A 25,412-nucleotide genomic window follows, 5' to 3' on the forward strand; every position below is an offset into this window, starting at 1 on the left:
GGCAATATTAGGATTTAAATGCAGATTCTGAACATACGCCAAGCAAATAAACACACTCACCCGGAGAATACTTATAATATAGGGGTTGCTGCTAGATAGTGTGATGAAAGCAGACAGTAATGTTGAATATTTGCAGTTGGGTTTTAGGTAGTTATGTTTTCCTTTTTCTTTTTACCTTGTCTAGCTCTTCTTCCACTGCTTTTTTCTCCCTAATGGCTCGTTCAACTTGGCCTTGTTTTTCGGCACACTCCTATAAATTCAAGTCATATTGTAAATAAATATATTTGTAAAACCTTAAGAAAAATGGAAAAAAATGGAGATTTGTTCAAAACAGGAATACCACACTTACCCTATCAATACAGCAAGACCATACTGATTATAAAAAAACCCTCAATCTTCAAAGAGCTACCTATCCCAGGATTTCAGAAATTGCCTCCAGTACAGAATGCCAAGGAGTTCTAAGTAAACGCATTAGGTGGGTGATAGAGGGTGAGGGATTCCAGGGAGAAAAAAATAAATGAGATACCTTTCTCATATTATAGTCTTCCTTTTCATGTACTGCGATCACATATTTAAAAGGGAACACAGAAATGGACAATGGCACAACATCATGAGGATAACCTGTGGCCTAAAAGGCATACATGTATATAAATTCTAAAACAGTTAATTTTTTTGGTATAACTTATAAACAGCCAGTGGACATAGTAAAAATGTTTTACTAGCATAAACATAAAACATTTCTACTCAAAAGGTTTTCATCAGTAAACTGAGCAAGCTATTGACTACTGACTGTCAATTAGTTAATTTAATATTTTGCCAATGAGACTAAAACTAAAAATAATCATAATTACTGGGTTTTCACAGTTATTTGTTTTTATCTATTTTTTGAGAATGAGTGTGGTTATTTTCTATAATTGTAAATTATGCTTTGGATGAACCTACTTTGCTGACAGTACACTAATTAATATTCAATCATCTTTATCATAACTTCATTTTATGGAAGTACTGCATATCATTATTTTTTAAATTTTAAAATAAGCTTTTAAATTGTGACCCAAAATTAATTAACTCTGATTATAATGAAGATCTTTATCCTTATGTTACAGATCAGATGATTACTCTAAATTTATTATCTTTTATTAAGATAGAACTGTGAATGTATAAGAAATGGAAATTTAATGTTCCATATACATTCATATAGTAAGCTGCTCATGTATGAAAAGGTAGTTTCATGGTGTGAAATTTGAGATTTTGCCTATGTTCATAACTCATTCATGTGATTTTTTTTAATAGACTATTTTTTAGAGCAGTTTTAGGTTCACAGCAAAACTGAGTGGAAGTTACAGAGATTTCTCCCATATTTCTTGCCCCCATACATGTATGGCCTCCCTTATTATCAACATCCCCCACTGTAGTGGCATATTTGTTACAACTGATGAACCTATATAGACACAACATTGTCACCCAAAGTCCATAGTTTACATTAGAGTTCACTCTTGGGATTGTACATACTATGGGTTAGGACAAATTTGTAATGACATGTATCCACCATTATAGAATATACAGAGTAGTTTCATTGTCCTAAAATCCTTTATGCTTCGCCTATGCCTATTCATCTCTGTCTCCTCCTAAACCCATGGTAACCATTGACCTTTTTACTGTCACCACAGTTTTGCCTTTTCCAGAATGTCACATAGTTGGAATCACACAGTACGTAGCTTTTCAGACTAGCCTTTTTTCACTTAGTAATAGCATTTAAGTTTCCTTCATGTCTTTTAATGGCTTGATAGCTCATTTCCTATTAGTGCTGACCAATATTCTACTGTCTGGACATACTACAGTTTATTTATCCATTCCCCTATTAAAGGACATCTTGATTGCTTCCAAGTTTTGGCAATTATGAAAAAAATTGCTACAAACATTCATGTGAAGGCTTTCTGTGGACATAAGTTTCCAACTCCTTTGGGTAAATCCAGAGAAGTGCAATTGCTGGGTCATATGATAGAGTATGTTTAGTTTTGTAAGAAATCACCAAACTGCCTTAAAAAGTGGCTGTACCATTTTGCATTCCCACCAGCAACGAGTAAGAGTTCCTATTGCTCTACATCTTTGTCAGCATTTGGTGGTGTCAGTGTTTTGGATTTTGGCCATTCTAAAAGGTGTATCTGGCACCTATTTGGTATAATAAGTAGTACTTCATTACCATTTTAATTTCATTTCCCTGGTGACAGATAATGCAGAGCATCTTTTCAATGCTTATTTGTGATCTGTATAACTTCTTTGGTGAGGTGTGTGTTAAGGAATTTGGTCCATTTTTTAATCAAGTTGCTTGTTTTCTTATTGTTGAGTTTTAGGAGTTCATTGTATATTTTGGATAGAAGTCCTTTATTAGATATGTATTTTGAAAATATTTTCTCTGAATCTGTGGTTTGACTTTTCATTCTCTTGAGAGTCTTTCATAGAGCAGGAAATTTTAATTTTAACGAAGTCCAACTTATCAATTGTTGCTTTTGCAGATCCTGCCTTTGGTGTTGTATCTAAAAAGTCATCGCCAAACCCAAGATCATATAGATCTTCTCTTATGTTATATTCTAGAAGTTTTATAGTTTTGTGTTTTATATTTAGGTCTGTGATCCATTTTGAATTAATTTTTTGTGAAGAGTGTAAAGTCTGTGTCTAGATTCCTTTTTTTTACATGTGGATGTCTCATTGTTCCATCATCATTGTCAAAAAGACATCTTTCCTCCGTTGTATTGCCTTTGTTCCTCTGTCAAAGATCATCTGACTGATTTCTGTGGGTCTATTTCTGGGTTCTACATTCTGCTCCATTGATCTATTTGTCTCATTTCACCAATACCACACTGTCTTGATTACTGTAGCTTTATAGTAAGCCTTGAAGTCTGCTATTGTCAGTCCTCTGACCTTGTTCTTCTCCTTCAATATTATGTTGGCTATTCTGGGTCTTTCATCTCTCCATATAAACTTTAGAACCAGTTTGTCAACATCCACAAAATAACTTGCTGGGATTTTGATTTGGACTGCACTGAATCTATAGATCAAGTTGGGAAGAAGTGACATCTTGACTATATTGAGTTTCCCTATCCATAAACATGGACTATCTGTTCATTTATTTAGTTCTTGACATTTTTCATTAGAGTTTTGTAGTTTTATTCATATAGATCTTGTATACTTTGTTGGCTTTATTGCTAAGTATTTAATTTTTGGACTGCTAATGTAAATGGTATTATGTTTTTAATTTCAAATTCCACTTGTTCACTGCTGGTACATAAGAAGGCAAGTGACTTTTGTATATTAACTTTGTATCCTGCAACCTTGCTATAAAATCACTTGTTTGTTGCAGGAATTTTTTTTTTTTCTTATATACTTTACTTATAATTTATATGTGTAGGTAAATTATACAAAGCAGGATAAGGAGAATTAGGAGTGCCAGGGTGTTCTAGGGTTTTTACATTGATTCTTTTGGATTTTCTACATAGACAATCATGTCACCTGCAAACCAATTTCTCCCTTCCCAATCTGTATAACTTTTATTCCTTTTTTTTTTTTTGTCAAATCACATTAGCTAGTACTTCCAGTTATCATGCTGAAAAGCAGTAGTGAGAGGGGACATCCTTGCCTTGTTCCTAATCTTAGTGGGAAAGCTTTCAGTTTCACAGCTGTAGCGTTTTTGTACATAGTCTTTGCCAAGTCGAGGAAGTTCTCCTCTGTTCCTAGTTTACCGAGTTTTTATCAGGAATGGGTGTTGGATTTTGTCAAATGCTTTTTCTGCAACTATTGATATGATTCCCATACGATTTTTAATGTATATATTAATAACAAGGTTGGATCACACTTCTGGGTCTGGCAAGTGGCACATAAAGAAAGGTTATGTTATAAATATGCTATGTTTCTTCCTCCATCCAATCCACTATTTTATTGCTAAGTGATGATAGATGAAAGAATATTTTGTTAACCTGAGAAAACAAAGTTAAAATGAGATAGAAAAGTCGAAACTCTCTGTAAGAGAAATATACTAATTCTATTAGAAATGCACTATAATACTAAAGCAAATATTTAAAATTACTATTAAAAGGTTTTCATGGATATTTACTATTAATCACCACCAATCTTCCTTGACCTTTTTGGGCAAGATATGATCAAATGATACCAGATACTTTTTCAAGTACTCATGGAGTATTTCCAAAATCATACCCTATAGTGTACCATACAGGAAGTTCCAATGAATATTAAGAATCAATATCATGTAGACTATATCTGTGGCCTCTATTTAACCAGGTTAGAAAACAATAATAAAAATACATCGAAATACACACTGAAGAGGAAATTCGAAATTAGATTTCTAAAAAGTTCATGAATCAAAAAAAGATCATAATGAATGTTTCATTTTACTTGTATAAATTTGGGCATCTTCTTCCTCATTTGCTATAGATTAATAGCAATCTCTGCTTCTTGGCAGAATCAAAACCTTCAATATTCTTAAGAGAAACTGTAACTTGTAGGAGGAAAATAAAGGCTGTGTGTTTTGCTCTCCAAAGGGAGATATGTGGGTTGAGAAAGACTAGCTTTGGCCTTTTCTTAAACCTATGAAAAAAATCTTCACCCTAACCTAAAATACAAGTTTTTCTCCTTCTTGCAAGCATAACTGTAGTTTTAGGTTAGCTAAAGCAGGCTTAACTTCCTTCCCTGACTTCATCTTTATGGCATAGGTGGTAAAATTGGTACTTCAGAACAGAAAGCAAAAGCTGACCTCAGGTTGTTATGCCTTAAGAAAATATGCTGTTTAAAGTAGTTGAACCGTGTCTTCCCTCAGACATACTTCTAAATGCTTAGTATTTTGAACACATCAATTAGTAAAATTTTCCCCATGGAATCAACATGACATCACATAATACTTAATATTTTTAGAAAAATTCACTTAGCTATGAATTACCATTGTTTTACTATAAATCCTAAGAAACACCTTTTGTAGTAATTTGAAATGATAATTTTTTTTACTCTAAAGTGAGTTTATATAGCTCTGGTTGTTACACAGCTAAGAGTTATTTTTAAAGTCCCTGCAGGTCTTATACAGTACACGTTCCTTAGAGAAAACAGAAAGAAACAATGGTCTGGTTGTTCCAGATTTATAATCCATTAAACAATCCTGGACTGGGGTAGGACCCTTCTTCAAAGCTGTGAATCTTTTGATAGCTAAATCAGTCCATGTAAGAGAACAAGCAAAATAGCAAGGTGATAGAAAAGGAAGTAAAACTGAAAAAAAACCAAAGAATTAGACATGACTAATTGGCCACACTGCATCCCATTAATTTTACTTAATGTTCCTACAGCATTAAAACAAATGACATTAAACAAACAAAAAGTGACACTGTCTCTTTGTAGAATGGGGAAAAGATGTGATTTTTCAGAGGTGTTTAAATATCAATCAGTCAATAAATATTTATTAAAAAACATACTGTGTAAAACACTGCACTAGGCAATGGGGAAAATAAAAGAAGGCATAAGACTCTTCTATTTTAAGGTGCTTACAACCTAATTGTAAAGATAAGATTTTCATGAGGCATGCAAGAGAGAGAGAGAGAGAGAGAGAGAGGGACAGAGACAGAGACAGAGAAAGAAAGACAGACAGAGAGGGAGAGGGAGAGGGAGGGAGGGAGGGAGGGTGGAGACAGAGAGAGAGAGAGGAATAACATAATGTATAATATTTATCACAAGGCATAATTCATGACAAAATTTGTAATAAAGATTAAAAGTGATATAGAGATTCAGAAAAGATGAGAGTTTGTGAAGTTGAAAACATCTTCGCAATCTCTGAACATTCTTGTATTTTTATTCCCCTGTAAGCAAGGTTATTAAATTCCATTTCATCAAATCTTCAAGTTAAATTTATATATTTCATCCCGCATCTAGTATGTAGTACTCTTCTCTTCTCCCCTCTCTGCCGACACATCCTCAGTACTCACTGTTTTGGGAAGCTTGTCTTTCTTCCTTCCCACTGTCATATATACTTTTTCTTACTTTCATGCTGCCCTCCCAGATGAGTGCAGCATATGGGAGCAGCTGCTGCTGGGTGCTTCAACAGCACTGTGTGTTCTTTGTCAAAAAAAGGTAATCATAGTAAAATGTCATAAACGCCATCCATCTTTCCTGCTAGACCATAAGTTCCGAGACTGTAGATAACACGTTTACCTTAATTTTTACTCTTCCTAGCATCTAGCATAGAGCTTGGCTTAATAAGTATCTTTTGAATGAATGAATGCCCAATAATATGTATCTTAGCCTTTAAAATAAGCAAAACTCAAGGAAAATATCGATATAGTCTTCTAACATACCATTTGAAGGGCTGAAAGTTCTTCCGTTAGTCGAGAAATCTGTACGTTATATTGTTTTCTTGTGTTTGTAACCTATAAATTAAGATATTTATTAATTATTGAGGTCTACAATAAAGATGACTAATATCTAAAAAACATTTAGGATAATAATTTTGATGAAAAATAAGATTGTAACTTTTAGGGCATAAAAGATAAATAAGCACACCATGTATTAATGAGTCAAGAATTTATCATGACTGGAAGGAGAGTGAATAGGATGGTATGTCCCAAGGACAGTGGTAGTCAAACTTTTTGATCTCAGGGTCTTTTTACACTGTAAAAACAAAGATCTTTGTTTATAATGGGTTCTTTCTATTAAAATTCACTATATTAGAAATGAAAACTGAGAAAATTTCAAAATATTTATTTATTAATCCCTTTGTAAATAACAATAACTAAAGTCATTCAGGTTAACATAGGTAGCAATTTCATGAAAACAAGTATATTTTCCAAAATTAAAAATTTTTTAGAAAAATAGTATTATTTTACATTTTTGCAAATTTCCTTAATGTCTGGTTCAATACAAGACAGCCAGATTCTTCATACATCTACTTCTGTGTTCAACCTGTTGTACTGTTGTATATCATCAGCTTCTGAAAAACAACACTGTTTTCTCATTCTAATGAATGAGGTAAAAAAACGAAACGATATTTTACTATAATTCTGACAGTCGGTGTAACCTTGCAAACTCCATGAACAACACTTTGAGAACTGCTGCCATAGAGCACATCAAGAGAAAAAGGAAATTACATACTAAAAATGTAATTAATAACTTTTAAGGCACTTTTGTTTTATAAATAGAAGAATATTTTTATGTTGCACATCATATTTCAGTGCTAAGTAAATTACTTTGTAATGAAAACCCTTACTTGAATTAACTCTTAAATATGTTCAGAAACAGTACAATTTATGTGTACAGAGTATTTTGAAGAATTAGTCACAGCTCATCAGATGGTTCCTATGACAATATTTTTTTCTAATATCTACTCACGCTTTTTAAAAAGATGGAGGAATATTGATACTGATGATAAATCATCAGTAAACACTTATGACTCAAAGGTTTTTGGTATTTTCTAGGATCTTATAAAATGGATTATTTCTAAAAGATGATGCAAACCTTCTTTAGAACATTTACGACATTGTTACATACTTTATTTGGTTACTTAATATGTGCTATCTTTTCGAAGGCTTGCCAAACATATTATGTGTGGGCCCGTTTTAGTTCTATTTAAGATTATAATTTTATGTAGACGTTTCCCATGAACAACATATTAAGGATCAATCCATCCTATTTTCAGTCAATGATAATCACAGTTAGCATATATTGAGGTTTAACGTGTTAGGAACTGTTCAGAGTGCTTTATGTGTTAATATCACATTAATTCTCACAACAATCTGATGAAGTAGTTATTAACCCATTACAGATGAGGAAGATAAAGGCACAGAGAAATTAAGTCATGAAGGTTCCTAGAATATAAAACTTTCGGTTCTTATCAGCCCAGTCATATCTGTCTGTCTTTCACATAATTTTTAAAAAGTGTTCTGTCTCAGTATCTAGAAATGATACAGCTAACATGAGGGTTTATGACTGTAGTAGTACATATATTTTGAAATATTTTTACAATAATCCTGACAAATTCAGTGAATGAAACTACTCATACTTTCTAAAAAGAATGTGTAGGACAATTGACACTGATGGTATAGCATAGGTCATAGGGAATTTTCTGGAGTTAGTGTCTGATAAAGCACAATGTAAACCTTGTTATGTGAGCAAATATACATATCTGGAAGGTGGTTTAATGTAGTTGTGGTTCAGAAGTCCCTAAGGGACTAAACTCCTCTCACTTTAATTTCACTTTCTTTATGTAAACATTTTCTTCTATAATTTTATGGATAGTAAGGATATTTATAAACCAAATAGTAAGGTAAATTAACAACAAACGAATAGAAAAGGCATTGATGATGCCAATATTGCTTAACTGGATGAATACAAGTTTGATCACCAACTTTACGCCATGAGTTAAGATCAAAATTTAAGAAAACAATGTATTTTTTCACAAATTAAATTTTATTTCTTTGAGAGATATCTGAGAAATAGCTATTTCCACATTTTAAAGAAACAAGCTATTGTCATATTTAATTTTATAGCCAGAACATAAATATGTAACAATTTGGTCATTATATTTATTTTAGTTAATAAAAATAGATACTTGTAAAGTCATTAGACATGTTATCCCCAACTCAACAGGTTAATTCTACATATTTGCAGGATATGTCAAATTGTAATAAATGGGGCAGTTATCACCAATACAGCCAAAAATTTTCAAATGAAAACATTTAAAATATATTTTAGAAAAATATAAATGGATATAAGGAAATACATATTACATGTTCTATATGATATTATATATATACATGGTTTCTTTACAAAAATAATACCTACTCTTTGAAACTCCAAACACTGTAGAATTATATTATACAGAAAATGAAAGGTTCCTCATTATTCTACCTTCCAGGCTTAGCACTATTCACAGGTTGGTGTATATATCTCCAGAATTTTTTGTTTCATGGATAATTACACCATATCATTGATAACTTGGTATCAAATGAAAATTCAGAGGATAACACTAAAATTAGTGGTTATCTCTGGTACTTGAATTATAAGTGATTTTAATTTTCTTTTACATATTTTCCATTTCTTTTTTATGTAAGCATTTATTATTTTTTAATAATAATAAAAAGGTTTACTTAAAAAAATCAATTTGGCAATAGTATTTAACTCAGTGAGGGCAGGGACCCAGCAGAATGCTTGGTACATACACAGAAAGTGCTCAATAGATACTTCTTGAGTGAAGAGTTGGAATAGTAGGGAAAGGCTGGATACAAGGAAATCAAAGGGAATCCCTGAGAAAGGAAAGCTCTGGGAGTAAGAGAGGGAGTTCAGTTTCAGACACGCTGAGCTTCAGACGTCTGTAGGACTATTTAGATAGGGAGGTAACTACACTTTTAGGAGGCAGTTGAATATTCATGTTTGTAGAAAGGTTTGGACTGAATATAGTGATCACATCACTTTTGAAAAATTACACTGAGATTATTTAAGGATTCATACAAAAGACAACCCTCTATCACCTTAAAATCAACGTGAATTTATTTCAGGATGAGAAAATCAATTACAGGAGTTCTTTTGCCATGAGTACTTGGACAAAACATTTTTATCATTAAAAGCCACAGTTTATTAATATCTATTTTAAAGATATGTTATCAAGAATATTTTAAACTATGGCCAAAGTTAGAGTATTCTCAACCCCAAGAATAGGACAGGGGTTCCTGTAGAAAGGATATACCAGATTATAACCCAGGTTTTAGTTTGGATGCTGCCTCAAACTAGAAATTTTATGTCGGGAAATCACCTAATTTCAGCCAGACAGTGACAAAGCAATATATTTCTAAGAAATACTTTTACAGGAAGAAACATTATACATGACTTTGTAGGAATGAAAACTCTACCACTTAGTTGCTTGGGAAAAATGCAAGCATGTTAGCTTTATTTTTTTTAACTGATGAACTTTTTAAAACCAGTTTATTTCAGTCTACCTAGAAGAGAAATAATACTGCCCACAGAAAAATATAGGTAAGAAAAGAGTTAACACCTGTATTTTATCTAGTGGGGGAACATACAGTGTATCCAACTATCCTATAGGAGCTCATTTTAAAGGAAAGGAGTATTAGTTTTCAATTATTTATGTTAATCACTTCACATGGGGTCTTTATGAATATACAGGAAAGCATTTTAATGTAAATATTACAGTAAAAATGAAAACAGGAAATTTCTGCTTCTGCTAATTCGTGTCTGTGACAAAAAGACGAAATTAAAAAATTACAAGGTCTGGGGCAGGGAAAGTACAAGATGAGAGAGGAACATCATTTATGCAAGGAAGCTAAAGAGACAATTTGAGGATAAAAAAGAAGACTGATGATAATGGATTCTAACATAAAAAAATAAAAAACATCCATAGTGAATTCATAGTGATATTAAAAAGGAGGGGAGAACTCTTCTTCACTAAAAAATGAGAGCTAGTAAATGTCTAGAAAGAATGATAGAATTAGAATATAATCATTTTTAATCACTCCATATAATATTTATTTCAGGCAAGGATAATCAATGGATGTTAAAACCATTAGTTGAAAGATTTTGGTGGGAAAGGATACCTGCTTGGTCTTCAAGTATCTCCCCCAATTACTTACAAAGTACACAATGGAGAGATCTGATCTTACCCCCTTAACCATGCTTACTTACAAAGTACACAATGGAGAGATCTGATCTTACCCCCTTAACCATGCATTTAGGCTTAGCATCGCCAGTGCACAACCTAACATTCAGCTTCCTGACATGATGAAGCAGGAGATATACATATCCACTCTGCCAGAAATGACCTGAATCGAGTCAAAGAAGCTGTCACATGAATCCAGATGAGGAATATTCTGAAGGAAAATTGGCCTGAATTCTACAAAAGATTCTTTGTCATAGACAGAGGAAGGCAAGGGACTGGGTTAAATTGAGGGAGACTACAGAGACACGGCAGTTAAATGCAATGACGCATAAATATGGACTGGATCTTGGATTTAAAAAATCAAACATCTATAAAGGACATTTTATGGAAATTTGAGTGTGAATTGAAGTAATGTTATTTTTTTTTAAGGTATGGTAATACTGGTGTGGTTGTGTAGTAAAATGTCCTTTTTCTGAGGAAACAGATGCTAAGATATTTAAGAGTGAAGTGTCATAATGTCTGCAGTCTACGTCTGAATGTTAGGCAAAGGGGAAGAGTGTGTACATATATAAAGAAAGATGGAATGGGTGTGGCGAGAGTTATCTGGGGGAAGGGTAAATAAGAGTTCATTGTACAGCTCTTTCAACCTTTTTATGGGTTTGAAAATTTCTAAAAATAAAAAAAATGTAAAATCAATGGGAAACAATTTCTCACAGTGATTGAGAGTAGAGCTCAAGAATCAACAGACTTGCACTTGTTCCCAGTTCTGCTACTTCCTAGAGGTAGAACCTTAAGCATGTTTCTTAACTACGCCATATTTCAGTTCTCTCATCTTTAAAAGGGGTTTTTGTGGTTTCTTCCTCCTAAACTCACTTTTACACTTTCAAACTTTACCACACCACTTATGAATTGATTCATATCCATACCAGAGGAAAAGGCAAATATATGTATGTCTTCCCGTCTCTTCACTCGAAAGCAAATTTACATTCCCAAGACAGTTTTAACTTTCATAACCCTCACAATTCAAACCAAGAAACATCTCATTACTTTAATACAAAAATATTGGTTTTGATAACAGAATTGCAAACAGCAACACAATTCACAAATTGTATATGTTTCAGAATGATGTGATTGAAATAACGCTGGGGTCAGTACAGCAAGGCGAAGTTACGGGTCCAAGTGTTGGCTTTAACTAGTATACAACTCTGAGCAAGTCAGTAATCACTCATGGGTTTCAGTTTCTTTACCAACAAAATAAGAGGTTAAACCTGATTTCTCCAGTCCTCCAGTCCCAAGATACTCTAAGATATTGCAAACAACAGTAGGTTTTCTCTTCTAGGCATTCTCAGTTCCTTTTTGAGCCTTCTTCTTAACTTTACACTTTAGGTGTGTTAATCTTCACTACATTCCTCGCCTAAATCCCACTTCCCCTGCCCTCCTCCTTTTCCCCACTCTAGCCCAAATGGTAGGAACTGCCATCCTGAGATGATTTTTATTTGAAATTTAGCATAATTGATGAAATCAGCTGAAAGTTAATTAGCCAGGTCTACCAGGCAAAAACTTACGTAGCATTTAGTCTTAAGCTGTGAAATTTTGTAAAATTTTGAATTTTAAATATAATTTAAAACCCCTTACTTCCTTCCTCGTTCTTATGGTGGCATCTTGCACAAGCCGAGAAATCGTTTCTTTCATTTTCTCTATATCTTCTTCTTTTTGCTTCTCCTCAAGCAGAGCCTTCAGAAAATAATCACTTGATGTTATTATAGATATTATTAATAAAGATAACATAATAACATAATAAATGGATAAAAACCTATCCTACTCATAATATTTGGATAAAAAACCAATCACTTTCTTGAAAGAAAATATCTTATTCTAAACTTCTGGGACACTTCCACTTGGAGATCTTGTCTAAGTTATAAATGATATTTATTTTTCCTAACCTCCTCATCTGACCATGGCCTAACGAAAGATTTGTTCTTTTTCTTTAGTTTCTTCCTCTTCTCCTGAACCTCTTTAATACTGGACTACTCAAGACGTAGTCCTTGGTCTTTTTCTGTATCTACATCTATCCCTCGATGGTCTAATCCAATCTTATGGTTTTAAATATCACTTACATGCTGCCAATTCCCAAATTTACATCTCTAGCTCAAATATCTTCCTGAGCCCGGAACTCCTCCAATTTTAGGCCTGACTGAATATTTTTTTATCATCACATAAGTGGCCCTGTGTTCTGATCCCACTATCTTCCAAAGCTACCATACACATTCCCATTTCTATTTTTTTTAATTGTTTAATAAATTTCTTCCTGCTTAAATAGGTAAGCTGGTGAGAAGTAACAGCTGTTTTGATGTAACCACCTTGTGGAGGAGAATGGGACAGTGAGGAAAGGGGGAAGCATCCTAAGTAAACTATGCCAGGCTGTGCTTCTTGTCTATCTGTACGATCAGTTGAGAGAACACCTGAGTTCTCAGAACAAGCAACTGAAGGTGGGATCCCTCTAGCCATTAAGCAATGAGTCAAGAGGGAGCTTACTGCTGTAGCCATAAACAGCGTCTGTAAAAAGTCTGTGGAGTTAGACTTGGGGGAGAAGATTTGAGGGATAGGCAATGAGTGTCACTACTACCTTCTCTGTGTATTGTGCTCTACACAAAATGTTCATCTTTAGCGACCTGATGTTAAAAATGCTCATATGACTAGCCTTCAGGGGGGAGAGAGAAATAATTTTGCCCTGCTCTTAATTTTTCCAACTAACTTCGGTGTTCAAAGCAATCCTAAAGCATTTTACGTCTATTTTTATCGACCATTCTAAGAGACAGTATTTAGATCACAGAGGAGAATATTAGCTAAAAGACATGATAAGCACCTTAGCATTCTCACAGTTTAGATATGGATAATTATTTCTTTTTTATTTCTTACTAGCTTCTTAATATGCAACTTACTGCTTGTTTTGTTTTTAATAGCTCTTGGAAAATTCTCTATCATATAAAATAGGAAACATAAATAAAAGTATTTCCTTTGTACTCCCCATATTTTCCAGCAGACTATGATGTATATACTAGGCATTCAATAAATGTTGGTTAAATGAAGCAATGATTTAATGATCTCTACATTAGAGAAGCAGTAACACTAAAACCAAATCTATCTACTTTATGACTTCTATAAACAATATACCATTCATATGGAAGTGGTAAAAGACAAAAACTATGATATTTGATAGCATAGGAATCACAATTGTTACAGGGATGAAAAAAGAGTGACATAAAGGCGCTAGGTAATAAATCTTTATAGCTAAGTTTAATTCCTGTCAATTAAGCTTCTGCTCTATTAGATCAATTGTGTAGGTGATAAAGAGCAAATAAAGATGAATAAGATTCATCTATTCAACTCAATAAAATATAGGGTATACTGCAGTAAAGTGCTAGAACAGATTTTTTTTTAAAGTATGAGGCTATAGAGGATGAAGATTAGTTACAGGAGGGCTGGAGACATAAGAAAAGTCTGATATGAAACTTTTGGGAGGGGTTGACATTTTATCATATTTTATGATATTAAGTCTTAACATTAAGAAAGTAGTATGTCTATTAATGCAGAGCACAGCAATTTCATTTTCATGTGTTTATTCTGTAGTTGTTGATTCCCTTACTATTATGTCATATGGGGAGAACGTTTAGTAATTTATTATTTATAAACATGTTCAATAGTTTTCTTACCTGATTCTTTTGAAGGTTAGCTTCTTCTAAGAGTTGCATGCTATTTCTGGCTCTTACAATAGCTTCATATTTCTCATTTTCTAATTCATTGCACTTTGCTTGTAAATCTCTGGTATGTTTTTCCAGATGTGTTTTTTCTGCTCTTAACTGGGTAGCTTCTTGGATTGCCACACATAATCTAAAAATTAATCATCACATTCTGAAAGTTAAATATTTTTAAAAGGAAGGAGGGAGACAGGAGATTTACTGAGCATCTATTATAGGACAAGCATTATTCCAGTACTTTCACACATATTTTCTCATTTGATCTACACAAAAGTTCTGTAAACTAGGTTTCATTATTTTCTCTTAAGGAACAACAAACAGACTGAGAGAGGTTAAGCATCTGATTAAGGCTGTACGGCTAATGAGCAATGGGGCTGAGACTGAGCCTAAATGTTCTGACTCTAACGATGTTATTTTCTGTGGTATCACAGTGTATTATATAGTTACACAACAATGTTATAAAGCAAATTCTGAATGAATAAGTTGTTCTCTCTGTTTACTATATAGTGTTTATTTTTTCTTTTCCTTTTTTGCTTGGTTCCCCTTCCCCACTCTCTACCTAGGTAATCCATGCTAACTTACTAACGTATATCTTCGAATATTTTTATCCATGTTCATAAAATCATATACATATAAATATGCACATGTATGCACACAAATACAAAGTATATACACAGTTATCTATAGGTTTTAAACATAATTTTTTGTGTTATAAAAATTAAGATCATAGTATACACCCTTTTCTGCACTTGCTTTTCTCATTCAACAATTTCTTGAACAAATTTCTTCAAGTAGTACATTCAAAAGCTCTTTTTTTTTCCTAGTCCAATAGATATAAGTTCATTTCACTGTTAATTTGTAGTTCCCTGATTACAGGAGAGTTTAAGCATATTTTAAAAGTTTGTTAGCCATGTGAATTGTCCTCTTTGAATTTCCTCTTCATATCCTCTGCCCATTTTTTCTGATGGGTTATTCACTTTGTTTGTTCCTTTATAAGAGCTCTTTGAATATTAAGATATTAACCCTTGGTCTGTTCTGTATGCTGCAAATATTTTTCCCAAATCTACTTTGTTGTTGTTGTTGCCTATTGACTCTAGGGAATCTTTACCACACTAAAACTTTTTATTTTAATACAGCTAAATTTGACTTTTTTTTCAACTTTCGGGATTTTAGTTTTTACAAAGATGATCCCCCTCATCCATAAATTGTTAACGTTATTTCCTAGATTTCCTCAAAAGATTGCCATGCCTTTAATATTTTTACCCATAAATCTTTAATCCATCTGGAATTTACTTCTGGATGTGCTATAAGAGAGGAGTCCAATTTAATTTTCCTCCAAATTGATAGCCAGTTGTACGAGTACCTTTAGTAACTGACGAATTGAAATAATTCCTTTATCATGCCTAAAATACGCAAATATCATGGTTTACTTACGGATTATCATGTTTCACTGATCTATTTGTTTATTCTATGCCCAAGTCTTTTAATTTGATTATAGTGGCTTTATAACATGTTCTGATATGGTCTGGTAAGACAATTCTTCCTTTACATTCCATACTTTTTTTTGTTCTTTTCAGGCATTTCTTTTTTCTAAATGGTGCAGGAGAGCTTTCTCTATCCTCTCCCCTCCCGACCCTCCCACCACACACACACACAGAAGTACCAGGGGGAAGCCTTCTTGCTCCAGCACACATCACCCTCTCCTTTGGGAATTCAGAGAACTCAGTCTACATTTTATTTAATTCCTCTATTTTTTAAACATTGTTGTTGTTGTTGTTATTTGACAGATCTTAATTCTGAATGAAGTAAGTTAAGGTCTACCACCATTTTAGTCAGGGTTCTTAGTTGCCAGCAGCAGAAGCCAACTCTAATTTAAGCAGAAAAAAGGTTTATTAAAATGGATATTGGTAAGTTCACAGACTCCTCGGGAGACCTGGAAAACCAAGTTTGAAGCTTTGCAGCAAGGAACATGCCCAAAATATCACCACAGGATTGGTCTCCCATGAAGAGCTGTGACCTGAGGAACTTCCCACACATGGAAGGGAGATGAGACGCAGATGGCCAAAACTAATGACCATAGATAGTCGTATTGTCATCAAATCATCGTTGCATTTCCTAGCTTTTGCATCACATCTTTAACTGTCCTATTATTTCCTGTATTTAGGTTTATTAATGTTTCATCTTTTTCAAAACAGTGCCATTTTTCACTACATAAAGTCCCTCTTTATTCTGTTCACTGCTTTTACCATTAAACTATAACTTGCGTGATAGTTACTCCTGCTTTGTTATTGTTCATAGTTGCTAATATTCTCCACTAAAACCTTTATTTTAAATTTAAACAAATCCTCTTCGTCTTTCCTTTTTTGAGATCTTTGCTCTCGTTCATTTAGTTCACTTTAGTTTTACATGTTTTCTAAAATAACATATTACTAGGCCTTGCTTTTTAACCAAAATCTGCAACTCTCGGGGCTGGCCCCGTGGCCGAGCAGTTAAGTTCGCGCGCTCCGCTGCAGGCGGCCCAGTGTTTCATTGGTTCGAATCCTGGGCGCGGACATGACACTGCTCGTCGAACCACGCTGAGGCAGCGTCCCACATGCCACAACTAGAAGGACCCACAACAAAGAATATACAACTATGTACCGGAGGGCTTTGGGGAGAAAAAAGGAAAAAATAAAATCTTAAAAAAAAAAAAAAAATCTGCAACTCTCTGCCCTTTAATGGAATTCAGTCCTCTCATACTGTAATGTAATGATTTATATACATGACATTATTCATTCCATCTCCCTGTGGTTAACACATTTGTGGCAGAAGATGAAGCAGCCTCTACCTCGCCCACAGGGGCACAGGCCACTCGGCACTTCGCTAGCATTAGTTCACTCTGGTACTTCCCCATGCCTTTTGGGGGCCAGGCAGAGCAGGTGGACTCATGAACAGCTTAAGGCAACTTCATCTCCCAAGAGCCCATGGGTCTCAACAGGGCAAGATTTGTTTAGGACTCTGTGAGTTCCAATTCTCGGTCAAGGCTCTCTGACACTCAAATCCAGCCTTCACAACCACCTACGTCAGAAAAAGCCTTGCAACTAAAGGTTTCACATGCATTCAACAGTCTAGCAGCCCCAGCAACTGTTTGGCTCTGAAAAGTCAGATTGGTGTTAGGAACAGAGTTATAGTAAAGCAGATTCAGATCATCAGCCTCATAATTTATAGGTTTCCATATTTTATAACATAAAAGATGTATTACTACTATTCTTATTCTCATAAAGGCACTTTTATACACTCTACAGCCAAATCTTAGAAGAATCTTTTCTGTCAACTCACTAAAATTGGGCCAAGTTCCCTCTAGTAACAACAATGAAAATAGCAAACACTTGTAAGAACATTCTTTGTGCTAGGTACTTTACATACGTTAAAGAAAACATATTCCTGAATATGTCCAACAATGGTATAAGATAGGTTGTATTATTAACCTATAATGTAGGATATGAGGTTATATCATATAGCCTATGAGGTAGGTTACATCATTATACTTATTTTACAGATGAGGACACTGAAGTACACAGAGGGTAAACAACCTGCTCAAGGTTATTCATCTAGTAATTGGTGAAGTCAGAGTTTAAACTCAGTCAGTCAGGGTCCAGAGTCAGTGTTCACTAGAAGTGAAATCCACTCATTCAGATTTCATTGCTTCAAGTCTCTAGCATTTATTTTCATAGCATAGAATGCTACTAAAATAACAGAAACAAAAATCTATAACCACTGACTTTTTCTGTAAGTTCAAGACAAAGAAGTTCAGGAAAGCAGTAAAACAATCAATCAACTGCTGAAAAGTTTAGAAAAATGAAAAACAAAAATCAAAAAACCCCAGCGCTTGAAAATTACAACTCCTTTCATCAGAATCTCAAGTTAGCAGTTAAAATCAATTAGTTTTCAACCTGCTGTGAGCAAAGAAATTACTTTTATTAACATATTGGAGAACAGAAGGTCAAAGATACTAATTTTTTTCTGAACAAGCAATAAATTAGCTACGGATCTGTGAGTAGAACTGAGATCTCAATTTTTAATGTGCTCAGATCAGTAGACTATTTCTGAGTGTAACAGATTTCAATTATACAGAGTAGATTTTTCATCTATAATGTGGATTTATGGGTTGTGGTCACTGTATCTTTAATAGATTACAAATGACAATTTTCAAGTTTCTTAATGGAATTTCAAATAAGGACTACGAAATAACAAAAAAACACAAAATATTCTAGAGTGAACATTTGCATTAAGATAGCAATTAAAGACAAAACTACAGAATATATTTAAAAAGCAGTCCAGAACCTCAAAGATAACTGAAAATTACTGCTCCAGAAGACTCCAGTGAAAACATTTATGATTTCTCAAGTATTTTTTCTCTTGTGTATCTATTTAATAAGAAATGGTTTTTCTGTATAATTTTTACCCAACTTCATTGTTTTTATTATATTTTTAAGATAGAACATTTTTGATTCTGGGATTGACTAAACTTGACTATGACTGCTTTGGGGAAAAGGTAAAGACAGAAATCTTTGAATATATGTTCAAAATACACCAATATTTTAAATAAGATTTTTTTTAATAAACAATGTCCAGTAAATCTGATTTTAAATCTATGATTATAGTTTGCTTAGGACTTATAAAACACGTATTCTAGAAAATAACATATACTGTAACTCTAATGTGGACTATCTTTTGAAGTGTGTAGACAAAGCCAGATGTATTTAACAACTTACCTCGTTTCTAATTGCTTTATGCTAGATTGTAACTGCTGTAAACGCCTATCTGATGCTTCCTCTCGTCCTTGGGCAGACACCATATCTTCTTCCTAGAAAACAAAGAAACCAGAAGCTTATTTTCACTATGTGAAAATTCAATACATCATTACACAGCATAAGTTCACTCTATAAAGTTTTTACACTGCTAGAATTTAATATGTAAGTTTAAAGAAGCAATACCACTTTGGGAACAAATCACGCATATACTAAAAGAGGAGGAAGAGATGCTCACTATCAATCCTGTATTAGAAAAACAATAATCAAAAGTCATTGCATATAGATTTCTACCAATATTTCAAACTATTCCTTTAGTGCAAATCTAACAAAATAAGGCTGGGGTCTGTCTGCACATAGTCTGTATTTAGAACATGCTCTCTTAACTAAGTTATACTGCATCCCATTACAATCAGGATATTTCTTCTTGACATAGAGACGCTTTGAAATAAATTAAGAGGTTTCATTTGTACCATCTTTAAAAAAATTTCCTGTTCATCCTTTCCTGTCTTCTGTCGTGTTAAACAAATACTTTTAACAATACCATTTTAATTCTTCAATTGGCTTTTAGCTATACCTCTGAATTATTTTTAGTGGTCACTCTAGAGATTGATAACATGCTTCTTTAACTCATCCCAGTTTATTTAGAGTTAATATTTAATTCATTCAGAGAAAACATTGGAACCTTGCCACAGTATTTATTTCCATGTACCATCCTAGTCTTCAGTGCCATTGTTGTCATATATTACATCGACATACTTTAAAATCCATCAAATGGAGTGTTAAGTTCTGCTTTAAAGCAGTCAAGTCTTTTACGATATTAGTAAGAGAAAAGAAAATATGTACATATACCATTTCATATTTAAAATTTCTGTTCCTCTTAATTTCTCCTAGATCTGAGTTGTCATGTGGTGTCATTTCCTTTCAACCTAAAGAATTTCCTTCAGCATTTGTTGAAGGACAGCTCTGCCAGTGATAAATTCTCCCAGTTTTTGTTTATCTGAAAATGCCTTTATTTAGCTTTCATTTTTGAAGTACAGTTTCACTGGACATAGAATTCTTAGTAAGCATTTTTTTCCTTTAGCATTTCAGATATATTATTCCAGGTTTTTTTTGCTTCCACATTTTTTTTCAAAGATTTTATTTTTCCTTTTTCTCCCCAAAGCCCCCCGGTACACAGTTGTATATTTTTAGTTGTGGGTCCTTCTAGTTGTGGCATGTGGGACGCTGCCTCCGCATGGCTTGATGAGCAGTGCCATGTCTGCGCCCAGGATCCAAACTGGCAAAACCCTGGGCCGTGGAAGCAGAGTGTGCAAACTTAACCACTTGGCCACTAGGCCGGCCCCACTTCCACAGTTTCTTGATGAGAAGTCAGACATTATTCTTATCATTGGTCCCTTGTTTATGTCATTTTTCTGTTGCTGCTTTCATTGTTATAATGTGTCTGTAAGTGATTTTCTTTGTGTTTATCCTATTAAGGGTTCACTGAGATTCTTGGATCTGTCAATGTTTTCCACCAAATTTTGCAAGTTTTCAACCGTTATTTCCTTAAACATCTTTTCTGTCCCCTCAGATCTCTGAGATCCTGCTTATTTTTCTTCCATCTTTTACACTCTGTTTTTTGGATATGAAAATTTCTATTAATCTGTCTTCAAGTTCACTGATTATTTCTTCTGCTTTTTCCAATCCATTTCTGAGCTCTAATGAAATTTTTATTTCAGTTGCTGTACTTTTAAACTGTAGAATTTCTATTTTAAAAATTATTTTCTAGTTAATTAAAATTCTGTTTCCTCATCGAAACCTTATTTTACTCTAATTGAAAAACAGATTTTCTTTAATTCCTCGAATATATTCATAATAGTTTATTTGAAGTTTTTGCTTACTAAATCCAACAGCTGGGTCCACTGAGAGTGAGTTTCTATCAACTGCCTCCCCTCTACCCTCACCCCCACCAGTCATACTTCCCTGTCTAGTAAGTTTGGTTGGAAACTGGATAATATAGATAATGCATCACAGTTACTCCGGATTCTCTTTTGTTCTTTTGAGGATTATTGGCTTTTTTTGTACAAGTAGGCAATTATCTTGTCCAGACTCAAACTCTGAAATGTTTCCCCTACAATATGCAGCAGTTGCCACCTGTGACCACTCCTTATTTTTTCCCACTGTTGCTTTCTCAGCTAGGCTCCCAGGGAAACTCCCTGTGCCTGCATAATTTGAAGATGGGGCAATATTTGGACAGAGGTAGGGCTCATCCTCTTTGTGGTTTCGTTGCTCTTAGAGATCCCCCTGTAATTTCCAGCTGCTGTGGCAGTTTTGGGCTCTGTCCTCTGAAACTTCAAACATTAAGGCTTCAGCTTTCTGCTGCTTAAGTTGCACATATTTTGGGAATGCATGCAATTATAAAAAGCAAACTCAAATATCTAGTTCCATATAGCTCTATCTTTCAAGAATAGATTTCTCTCAAGTCTCTGCCTACTTTTTCACTGGGCCCCTTGGGGTCCCTCTCCCACCCCTATATGCATAGTTTGGCTGTCAGTCATGGATTTGGTCAGAGTTTATACTTAAAATTTGGATTTCATTTTTTATTTCTGTGGTTCTCTTGCTGCCAATATTTCTTCTTTAAATTTTCAACTGCTTTTCTAGCTCTCAACTTTGATTTTGGGCACCTTAAGTCCATTTAAAGCTGTTGTTTTCTGAAGCCATAGCTGTGGGGGGTGGGGAGAACTCTCAGGTCAGAAAGCCCAAAACTCACAATTCTTACCTCTTCCAGTGTCTTTCTGTTTTTGATTGCTTTCCAGTGTTTTAAAAAATTTATCAAATTTTTATAATTGTTATCTATGAGAAGTTTTTCATAAACCTTTCATATTATTGGAAATCTATAACCAAATTTTACAGATTAGGAAATAAGGTTTAGAAGTACACAGCTAGTAAGTGCCAGAGCTAGAATTTTTAATAATTAGATCCATCTAAATCTAAAGCTTGACCTTTCCTCGACACCTTTCTGAAATTTCCCTATTACACATAAAAAGAGCCAGAGTCTCATAGGCCAATAAATATTTTCATAAATGACACAAAAGTAATATTAAACAAAATGTAGTATTAAATGCTTCTCTTTCATCTACATGTAACCGATTGACCAAAACTTGATTTTGCATTAACAGGCATTTCAGTAATGATGTGTTTAGGGATGATTTTATGATGTTTTGTTGACTTAGGGTAAAATAAATGGAAATAAAAAGTTAGTTCTAATATTATAAGTTAGCTTCCTAATTTCATATTTTATATTTAGATGGCAAGAAAACGATTAATTTGTTTTCCAGCAACCCTCTTTAACACGTAATCCAAAATGGATCAACAGTAAAATACATAGAAAACTAAGCTACAGACATCTAGTTGTCACAGAAATAGGAAAGTACCTTCTTTTGCATCTGTCCTCGAAGATCTTCAGTTACTTTAGTTAACTCTTCCACTTTTGCTGCTGCAACTCTCAGATCTAATTTGGCTTGCCTAAAATAGAAAGTAAATTAATAAATACTGTTTTCATAGATCATTAACAACTAAAAAAATTAGAACAGAAATCTAAATTTGGTAAAATCAGTACTAACTCTTTGCACCTAAAAATGGATTTAAGGGGTAAATTCTGAAAGATTCCTTTATTACTAATAAAATGCATGTGGAAGAGGGTGAAGAGGAAAAATATAGCTGAATGGGGGGTGCAAAGTAGAAGTCATTAATACTCCATTTGGATAAATTATATTTTATACTCAGTTCAATATTTCATGAAAAAGAATTTTATCATCTTAATACCCAACAAGATGACAGTGCACTAGGTAGAATATAGTTATTTCTATAATTTCCTGAATTTATAGAGTTAGAGAAGTATTGTTGATTGGCCTTTCTATGAAAAGGAATCTAAGCTTCAACACTTTGATCATTCCTTAAACAGAACTATGTATTATGTAACTACTTAACTAACATAATGAACTGAAACACTTGTCTCAAGATAGATATTTACTGTCTTTCAAGATTGTAGTTGAAAAGGACAAAAAAGACAAGTTTTTTGAATGTTAGAATAGTATCAAATAAGTTTTAATATCTTCTTGAGTTCTTATAGAAAAATATTTTAGAAAAATAAGACTTTCTGAAACAGAAAAAAAGATTTTTAATATCCTACCAGTTAAGCACTAAATGTGAATACAGAACACTTGGATTATATAAAAAAATACATTTTTAGGAAGGAAGCTCCTTTAGTGTAGGACCTTCCGATACTTATTTCCTAATTATATTTTATGTATTACAAATATATTAGTCTTGTTGAACTTAAATAAATTCTTTGGTGCAAAATTTACAATAAATATTAATTCACTTACTTTTGACTCTAACAGTATTTTTAATTATGTTATTGATTAGCATAAAACAACAGGAAATAAAAATTTAATAACAGCTAAAATGTATCTAGTAGTTATTAGGTGCCAGGAACTGTTGTAAATGCTTTGCAGACATCATCTCACTTAACACAATAACTCCGTGAATTAAGTACTACTATTATATCAAACTAGTCAAGAGAGTGAGGTTGACAGAGGTTTTCCAACTTGCCCAAAGATGCAAAAATAAGTAATGAAATTGGTAAACAGAGTTCTCTATTATATACTGTCTACCAAAAAATGGTCCCAATAATATTTTATAAGATTAAGCACTTAAAATGCTTTGCTAGAACTTGAAAATACAAAGGCATAAAGATATATGTTCATTGCAGCATTATACACAATAGCTAAGACTTGGAAGCATCAAGGGATGAATAGATAAAGAAGATGTGGTATTTATACACAATGGAATACTACTCAGCCATGAGAAATGATGAAACCTGGCCATTTGTGACAACATGGATGGTCCTTGAGGGTATTATGCTGAATGAAATTAGTCAGAGGGAGAAAGTCAAATACTTTATGATCTCACTCATAAGTAGAAGATAAAAACAACGACAAACAAACACATAGCAATGGAGATTGGATTTGTGGTTACCATAGGGGAAGGGGGGGAGGGCAAAGGGGTGAATAGGCTCACATGTGAGAGGGTGGATTATAATTAGTTTTTGGGTGGTGAACATGATATAATCTACACAGAATCGGAAATATATTACGAGGTATATCTGAAAGCTATATAATATTATAATCCAATGTTACTGCAATTAAAAAATAAAAAATTAAAAAAAAAGAAAATGCTTTGCTTTAGGTAAAATCCAATTTATAAAAATCTGAATTAATCAGATAGAAAATATATTTTTTTTACTTGTAAAATGATTCACCAAATGACAAAACAGAAACAAAAACCACCTAACAACAATGCATTTAAAATCTACTTTAATCTTAGAAGTAATTTCAGGAGTGCATTTACTAAATGAATCAATAAGTGAATCTACCAGTTACAAAATTCCATGTATTTTAAAAGGGAAAACTTAAGGAGTAAGAAATTTAAGTAGTAATGATAAAACTGAGTAAACTCTGAATAAGCATAGCACCCACACTGAGTTGGTTTTCTCGCCTTCAGAAGGGGGATAATAACGCTTGCTCTCCTTGTCTCATGGGGTTTCTGAACTAGTCAAAATAGATAATGTACACTACTGTACACTGTAAACTGTAAACGAATGTAAGGTCATAGCATGGTTAAGGAAAAAAATTATCTGTTAGAGACACAGTAGGAATAAGGTGCAGCGTGGACAACCCTGAGTCAGGAACCCAGTTCTGTCAACTAGTAATGTGGCCTTCTGCAATTTACTTGACTAAGAATGTCTCAGTGGTCTCATGTCCAACAACAAGGAGGTGGATTAGATAATCTGCCAAGACCACTCTATAATAGACAGTTTCCTTATTTCCATCTAATTTGCCTAATGAGTTTCCTTCCCAATTGTCTCTCAATTGTGCATTCTATTTCCACTTTGAAATTAACACTGTTTCCTAAACACATTCTTGTCTATTTCTTCACACATTCAACTGGACTAGCCTTCTTCCTCTTTTTCTCTGATAAATTCCTCAACAATCTTCAAGACTCAGCTCAAAAGTCTCTTCATGTCAACTCTTCCCTATCTTCTCCTAGGCAAAAGACCCTATAATCTCAGTCCTCATAAGACATAATACTTTGTACATTAACAGATACTCCCTCGTGAAATTGTGAGTTCATCAAAAAATATGGAATGTAAGATCATTA

General features: G+C 33.5%; 1 protein-coding gene across 3 annotated transcripts in view; it reads right to left on the reverse strand.

Moving 5' to 3' along the window:
* The window catches only part of SCLT1 (sodium channel and clathrin linker 1), a 146,222-nt gene that overhangs the window by 49,733 nt on the left and 71,077 nt on the right, over window positions 1–25,412 (reverse strand). For all 3 annotated transcript variants that reach the window (XR_006887827.1, XM_046655613.1, XM_046655614.1), the window contains exons 10-15: window positions 22,625–22,715; window positions 19,173–19,264; window positions 14,374–14,551; window positions 12,296–12,394; window positions 6,351–6,422; window positions 176–250 (exon numbers count right to left, since the gene is read on the reverse strand). Coding sequence is in view for 2 of the 3 variants with exons in the window: in XM_046655613.1 (XP_046511569.1) it covers window positions 176–250; window positions 6,351–6,422; window positions 12,296–12,394; window positions 14,374–14,551; window positions 19,173–19,264; window positions 22,625–22,715 (607 nt within the window). In the remaining variant the exon portion in view is untranslated. The remainder of the gene's footprint in view (window positions 1–175; window positions 251–6,350; window positions 6,423–12,295; window positions 12,395–14,373; window positions 14,552–19,172; window positions 19,265–22,624; window positions 22,716–25,412) is intronic.

The sequence above is a fragment of the Equus quagga genome, chromosome 3 (genome assembly GCF_021613505.1).
Source record: "Equus quagga isolate Etosha38 chromosome 3, UCLA_HA_Equagga_1.0, whole genome shotgun sequence".
Classification (NCBI taxonomy): domain Eukaryota; kingdom Metazoa; phylum Chordata; class Mammalia; order Perissodactyla; family Equidae; genus Equus; species Equus quagga.